The sequence below is a fragment of the Aplysia californica genome, unplaced genomic scaffold (genome assembly GCF_000002075.1).
Source record: "Aplysia californica isolate F4 #8 unplaced genomic scaffold, AplCal3.0 scaffold00010, whole genome shotgun sequence".
In the NCBI taxonomy this organism is placed as follows: Eukaryota; Metazoa; Mollusca; class Gastropoda; order Aplysiida; family Aplysiidae; genus Aplysia; species Aplysia californica.
The window spans coordinates 1337375-1345452 of NW_004797280.1; the positions used below are offsets into that span (position 1 = coordinate 1337375).

Below are 8078 nucleotides of genomic sequence, written 5' to 3' on the forward strand. Positions count from 1 at the left end.
GACTAAAATCCATCGACGTCGTCACTTGTTACAACAATTGAAGCTGCTATGACGGTGTGAGTTATACATAAGACCTGCTTTACGGCATTTACATCGCCTCGAACTACACTTTTTGGCACCCGTACAGTTGTATCTTGAGAAGCCTTGTCCACCAGAAGAGGGCTGAAAAATCACCGCCGAACGCAGTGAAACTATTTTTTCGGTGTTTATGTCGTCAGTGTTCAGAAGACGCTCAGGGCACAGATCGAACCGATTTCTGGAATACAAACCAGTTTTTACGGATATCTTCTTGTCTGTCAATTATGACACCTAGGATATTTCTAGCATCGCCTCTCCCTCGATCAACAAGTGGAACTGGCACACAAACGTTGTCTCCTTGTTTGCCAGCTGACATATCTATGTTACAGTAAGAACATGTAGATCAATCTAGTTAATACGCGTAATCACTGGATGTTTCAGTGAAAACGCCTAATCCCTGTACAGTGGTGGGGCTATTACGTGAATTCACTTAATGCTCTCTAGTAAACACACGTAAAAAGATAAGGTCTAATTTTAGGGATTTCGCGTAATCACTAGAAATTTCAGTGATTACGTGAAACCCCCGAGTGAAACGGGGATTACGTGTATTTACTAAAATATTCAGTGATTACGCGTATTCACTAGGTACGCATTCTTACTGTAACATATTTAGACTACTAGTATGTGGCACTTTAGTTTGCTGCCTTTTCCACGGTATGGAATCTTTAAAAGTTATAGACGGGTTTTGAATAGAATATAATAAAGGGGGCTCTCGTGGCCTAGAGGTTAAGGTGTTCGCCTCTCATTCAAAGGTCCCGGGTTCGATTCCGGGTAGCGACGGAAAAATTTCTTCTCTAAAATTGTCTTCTTTCACCTCCTTTCCTGCTCTCGAGCCATATTCTATCGTCGGCTTCCGTCTCCACTTTCTGCCCCTACCCCCTCACCTCCTTTGCCCCTTCCTCTGGGCTCCTGACTCTTTCTGCAGCTTCCTCTTGGCTCCTTCTTACTGTTGTCTTTCAGTCACACCTCTGATCTTCTGATAAGAAAGATATACACCTAGCCTTCTCGGACAAGGGCGAACAATCTAGGAGGTCTCGTGTGCAAGTATGACCTTATGTAGTTGCAAGCGCCGCAAAACACTTACAAAAAAAAGAATATAATTATCTCGAAAAGTTTTCAGCTATCACCAGAGGCAGGGTCCTCGAACAATGCTCTGAAGGCACCCCCCCCCAAAAAAAAAAAAAAAAAAGTAAAATAAAATAAATAAATAAATAAATAAATAAATAAATAAATAAATAAATAAATAAATAAATAAATAAATAAATAAATAAATAAATGAAATAAAAAATCAAACCCAAGACCTAGATAGAAACAACTTCATTTAACTAAGGGTTCAAAAGTGTAAAAATTTGACATATGTTTTTTTTCCCCCTAAGAAAACACTCCAACTGTTCACTTTTCTTTCCCAATAATTTATAGGCTATTTAGTATTGTTTTGTTGCGTGCTTTTTTTTGTTTTGAAGAATGCAAACCCTTCATTTGTTTTGCCATACGTAGTGTCACTTGAGTGCTATTCGAACTAGGAGTGGCTTGGTCTATGTCTTAGAAGGCGCTCATTTGCGCCATGATCTCCAATTATTTCCTCAAGATTCTGCACTCCTCATGAGTGTCAGCACCTCTCCTTCTTCTCAGCTGCATATTATTATGTCCACCCCTTCACTGCAAATCATTGTGATCTTTCCCATCTCAGGGCTTCAGCCCACATCCCTAAAAGGAAGTATTTTTAAAACTTGTTTTCCGCCCTGTTTGTAACACGTTGTGTCATGTTTATTTCAGCTTATGTTCATCCCACTTTTTTCACTTTTTTTCATTTGTTTATCTCGTCTCTTATGGCTCACTCTCAGACCAAACCCTATAATACACAGATTAAGACAGAAAAAATTTCTGGCAAAAAGCACCCCCCTGAATGCTGAAAAAGATCTTTCAGGATTAAAATAAAGATTAGAATGTGTGCAAGGGAAAACAATTCTACAAATATCTCTCTCTCTCTCTGTCTCTCTCTCTGTCTCTCTCTCTCTCTCTCTCTCTCTCTCTCTCTCTCTCTCACTCTCTCTCTCCTCCCTCTGTCTCTCTCTGTCTCTCTCACTCACTTTCTCTGTCTCTCTCTTTCTCTATTCTATATATCTATCTATTTATCTTTCTCTCTCTCTCTCTCATCCAGTCACTCTCTCTCTCTAGCTATCTATCTTTCTCACCCAGTCTTTCTCTCTCTTCCTCTCTCTCTCTCTCTCTCTCTCTCTCTCTCTCTCTCTGTGTGTGTGTGTGTGTGTGTGTGTGTGTGTGTGTGTGTGTGTGTGTGTGCGTGCGTGTGTGTATGTCTGCGTATTATTATCTGCTTCTTCCTTCTCTCATTCTTGAAACGGGGATATCAGAAAGTCTTACCTCGAATCCTTCGCTTCTCCTCCATTTCCTGCATTTTCCGCTTCCTCCGACTTCTGAGAAAAGAAAAAGTGAGATGCAAATGATAAAGATAAGCATTGTGATTTGTAATTCACTAGGAATTTGCTTTTATTTCAGGTGATGTCTTCGCTTTGGTACAGCATTCAAGTAAATGAAACAAACACAAACGGAAGTATATACAGCGGCAGTTGATGGATCAAAATGTGTATGAGGCTTACATTGCACCCACTTCTTAACCAATTATTAGCCAGCAATAAAAATAAAATGACGATGTTTCTCCTGACCTCACGATGATCCACGAACATTTTGAGCGCCAAGCCCTTTAACCTCAAGACTTCCGCACCTCTGCCTTTTCATCTCATTACAGCTGGTGAATTGGTCGCTTTAAAAATGGTTCACGGAATGTCGTAAACAGAAAGACATTAACACCTGACGGAGGTATAATGAACGCGTAAGTAACTGAGTCACTGGGGAAAGTGTGGCATAAAATCTTGGAGATAAAATTCCACCCCATTGTAAGAGCTTGAGCCCCCTCTACTACAGTGTTCGCATTGCAAGTTCTTTTCGTTTTCCTTTGTACAAGAAGAGTTTCATTAAGAAAGACCAATGGGAACAGGCTCATCCATTAATGAGCCCTAAAGGCATTTGATTGACTCTTAGGTTACAATGGTTGTAAGTGGGGACAGTAGTGACTGGATATTCGATCAAGCGTCCACGTTGTCCACCCAGCGTCTGTTTATTGCGTGCAGTCGCTATGGTTTCAACTGCCTATTTCATTTATTAAGAGACATTAAAATAATATATTATTAGCTCACTTAGGGAAAGACATTATAGGGGGGGGGGGGCTGTTCAACCCCCTTAGCCAGTCACTACATCCCACCGCTAAGAAAACGCCACATGCACAATAAATACATTAATTAATTACATAAGGTTAAATAGGTGCCTAATGTATTTAGTGCATTATTTAAGACAAAGGAATATGCTGGGGCTCATGATTGCAAAGGTATCAAATGTTTATGAAATGCAAACACATATTTAAACTTTCAAAAATGAAGATAATAAACATGCAATGTGTTACTGATTCAAAAAGTCTAGCAGTAATTAAATCAGTATTCGTTTCTGACCTAGGAAACACCACACTACCACTTTTTACTTTCCAGAGCATAATGATGAGGATATTGATTACCAAGAAAAAAAGAGCTATAAAATAACAGGTAACGAGAAAGAGGAATACACGTAAATGTTGTTATTTTCAATATTATTATTTTTGGCGGGCGAGGGATCACGCAACTGATAAAAGTATACCACTTCAATCGTGAGGTTGATTCACAGCCTTGAAGGTATCAAACCCGATCAAAAAGTCTTCTGGTGTCCTGGAAGGAACCATTATATCAGATCATTTTCATTTCATCGTGTATAAATGTAACGGAATATAGCAAAATAAATTAAACTATTTAACAAGAAATGGACTGATGCTCCCGCCTCAGCTGCAAACAAATTTTCCTGTTCATCTCTGATTGCCTCATGGATCTGAAGACATGGAATTCTAAGTTTAAGTCTGAGTATGTTAGTTTATTTTGTTCAATTTTGACTGCTTTCAGATTTAACAAACCAGTTAAGTTTGAGTAAATTGGCAAGCTGACATAATTTATTAAGTGAGCTTCTATCTCAGCCCTCTCCAACATATTCACACTCTTCAGTTGGAATAGTCAAGCCCATCAGAGCATTTCTCCTTTCCGGCTCTGAAGGGGGGGGGGGGGGGATACTCCCAACGCATAAATCAAATGGTTTTCGAATTGTAAAAGTAAATGTTTATGCTTTAAGTATAATGACATTGAGAAATAGTAAAAATGATTGATGTTGCTTGTAACCGTCACCTGCATGTGAGACCAGGGAACGACTCATGACTAAAAAAAACTAACCCTGTGAAAGGTCACGTTTGCTCAAGGCGATGATTAGTCCAGTTTTGGCCTTCATGAACGGAACTAACACGACCCTCGGGTCTTCAACATAGTGCGTTAACTCGTTATGTCCGTTGACAAAGCTAAATCTGGTTTTCTGGGTGTGATTATGGGCTGATTTTTTTTTGGTTTACGCGGTCGTCAGTAAATTTGGTTCAAATTACGAGGGTTGTTGAAAGGCATCCTTGGTAAGAACGTTCTCTTCTTTACAATAACCACTCTCGCTATTGCGTTTGTTTTCCCCACACTATGAAACCGTGGTCCTGCCGATATGTGTCCCATTCTTTAATTCAAACTTAATCCAAATCAAACTCAAATTACGTTACAGTATCGGTAGTGCTTTAATTTGCGCACCCCATTCTTTTGGGTCTAAAGGTTTTGGGCCTTGCCTGAATTGAAAAGCGGTGTGGTTTGGAAATAACGCCCCTTTCTACACAATAAAGAGTGGGATTTCCAAATGTAATGTCCAAGTAGATGTAGACCCTTGAAAATTCCCAAAACAAGGTATTTTCAAGGTTATCTTTATCGGGGAATCGATCCAGAGTCATCAGCACCACAAAATCTGGCTTGGTACCAAACTGAGCTAAACACGAGCCGAGGAGTAATGAGTCGTTGATTGTTATATAACTAAATAATGCAAGATCGGCCACATAAAAAAATAAAAAGATGGGACTGAAGTAGTAACTGCCAACGGATCCCTGTAACCAAGAGTTAAGAAGTTTATTTATTCAAACAAGCACTTATATGATTTCGTAAAGCCCTCTAAAATCAGACATGCTAGTCTGGTGTTTTCTAATCGATTTACAAGACACAACTCTGGCGGCTTTTTGAGAACGTGTTTTGTAGATTAACTGTTGGGGACAACACGCGCTTTGCCCAATTTGTTTGGTCTGAATCATACAGACATTTTCATGTTGAAGGCGAAGCAGTTGACTCTGTGGTCAGCAGGGGAGGCACGTGGGACTAAAAAGTGGATGTGCACAATTAAGCTATCGCATGTTGAAGACAGTCAAGGGCATAGTAAATGAGACGGTGTATAATTTTAGGATCTTTGGGTTGGTGAGGGACGACCTCGTGCTTTTACTTTCATTCTTTTTAATTGTCGCTTTAATTTCAAGGGCTAAATTTGTTTCTTAGCTAAACATCAATTTCGTTTATCCTGTATTGGGACTGAACACTCAAGTAATAACTTTCACTACTCCACTACAAAACCATTCAAAGGCACAACTCATAGGACGGTCAGGTTCACCTCCCTCAGGTTCACGATCACAGGGTCACTTAAGATAGTGACAAGACAGACAATGAACCAATCACAATTCACTTGAGCACTTCGCTGGATTTCTCCGGGGCTCACATAATATCGGCAAAGGATAGCGTACAGTCTATCACGTTTATTTCTAAACTGCTTACTGTGGGCTATGTTTCGGCACTGTTCGGCAAGAGCACATTTGAGATGTGCCGTCTTATTAATATTAATGTACCGCCAAACTCGCTAAGAGAGTCATCATCGCTTGGGTTATCCCCAAGAGCGTTTTACGCTGTTGAATATCCTATTATGTTTAGCTAAAGCGCATGGACTTGGGCATGGCAAAGTAGATGTTTTACGGCGCTGTAGACACAGAAATGACAGTTATGGCGCCAGTGAGGACCTTGTTTTGAGATGATATTTGGCTAGCATTTGTTTCTGGTTTCTTTTATTTTATCATTGTGGGTGTTTTACGTAATAGAAATTAAAATATTTTGGGCAGCACTGCACGACCGTGCTCTATGGACGAACCGCGCCTGGTGGTCAGAGCAGAGCAAAAATAGAAAAAAGAAAAAAGGTTTTAGTTAGCTTTAGTAAAAGTTTGCGGCACTTTCAAGACAAATAAGTCATATAAGTGCTGAAGATTAGAAGTTTTGCGAGAGAGAGTAACATACAAAGAAAAGAAGGAGAGTTAAGGACTATAGATGTTTGATAGGAAAGAAAGAGCAAGAACAAGCATATTTAAGTTACAAATGTACTTGAGAGTAAGTATAAGCTTACTTGAACATTATTCTGACAATAAAGGGGTTCCAATGCCTTTTGGAAAACAGTGAGTCTATTTATGAACCCCTTCCATGCCCTGTCTGTCTACGCAGACAGTCAATGTACCTGGTGTTGACGTACCTTGAATCTATTTGTAACCTCCCAAAAAGGGGGTTAAATCGAATCTGTAAGGGGGGGGGGGCATAAATATAATGTTGGGAGTTGCTTTCCTAAACGGAAAAAGAAAAAGTGTTTTTCTTTCCTTCCTGCTCCGAAAAAGATTGCCAAGCAGAGCCACATAGAGGCTGTGAGGCTGTGAGGCTGAGAGGGTAAATGATATCCTTCCTTTCCCAGTAACACCCTCCGTGTGGCTTTGAAAACTTGGTCTGACATCCTTGTGATCTTAGAATTAGAAGCCCTATTGCAGTTCTCATGGGCTTGCACTTTCTAACGTGAGCAAGGCTTCACCCCTTGATGCTTGAACAAGAACACCAGATAGCGATTGATTGGTTACGTTGGATAACCTGAGCCCAAAGGTTTCTACCCTACTACATTTTGATCATCTACGCGACCTTCAAGCGTAACTCCCCCCAACCGCCCCCCCCCCCCAACCCCCAACCAAATTCCTCGCATCCTAAAGCAGCCGGAGCTTTTAGGAGTTTTTTGTGCTTGCTGTTTTGTTTGCTTGGGTTTGTGTGTACGTATGTGTATTGGGGGGGGGGGGGGGTCTACAGCCCACAAACATGAGATTCTATCCAACTGAAGATGATATAACACACATTGTCATCTTTCCTCATTTGTAACTATGTACCGTAATTTCGATATTCTTATTTCTCTTTTCCCCTTACCCCTGACACGACTGCTGCTCACCCGGTTTGGAGCTCAATGTAATACATTTTTCTAGCTTGCTTTACTTAGCACCATACTTCGCTTGGTTCGGAGCGAAGGAAGAGGTGTTGGTGTGGACAAGCAGATGACGAAATCTGCAGAATACGTTCACACCCTTAGACCTATTTAGGCACACACATGAGCTCAGCCGAGGGGGTCAATTGAAACGACGTGATTTTCTATCACTTAATTTGTTCCTCTCACCTGGTCAAAAGCGCCAGTTTGTCTTATGAAAGCCGGTACATTCACCGCCATTCTTTGCCTTCACTAACATAGGCTGCATCTGATGTTTCTTAGTTTTAATATGCTATCAAATCAAATTATAATGCCCATGTCCGGTCGAAAAAATTACCTCAGGAAGCCTCTAATTTTGCACTTGCACTCTCAACAACAAATGCCACTCGGACATGTACACACACAAACACTCACGTGTGTGTATGTGTGTGTGTGTGTATGTGCGTGCGTGTGTGCGTGCGTGTGTGTGTGTGTGTGTGTGTGTGTGTCTATGTGTGGGTACAACTAAATGAGTGTTTGATAGTTTGGAGGTATGATCCTGCTTTCCGGAAAGAAATAAAAAAATCTATTCACCTAGATCTCATGTGTATTTCACCGAATGTGCCTGTTTGTTTGAATCCCTCTCTCTCTCTCTCTCTCTCTCTCTCTCTCTCTCTCTCTCTCTCTCTCTCTCTCTCTCCGTTCTCCTCTCTCTCTCTCTCTCTCTCTCTCTCTCTCTCTCTCTCTCT

At 40.7% G+C, this 8078-nt stretch overlaps 1 protein-coding gene across 1 annotated transcript in view; it reads right to left on the minus strand.

The window, feature by feature from the left end:
• The window catches only part of LOC101849740, a 79404-nt gene that overhangs the window by 19733 nt on the left and 51593 nt on the right, over positions 1-8078 (minus strand). Inside the window, exon 2 of the mRNA XM_005089885.3 lies at positions 2461-2513. Within this exon, the coding sequence (XP_005089942.1) occupies positions 2461-2494 (34 nt within the window). The 5' untranslated portion in view covers positions 2495-2513. The remainder of the gene's footprint in view (positions 1-2460; positions 2514-8078) is intronic.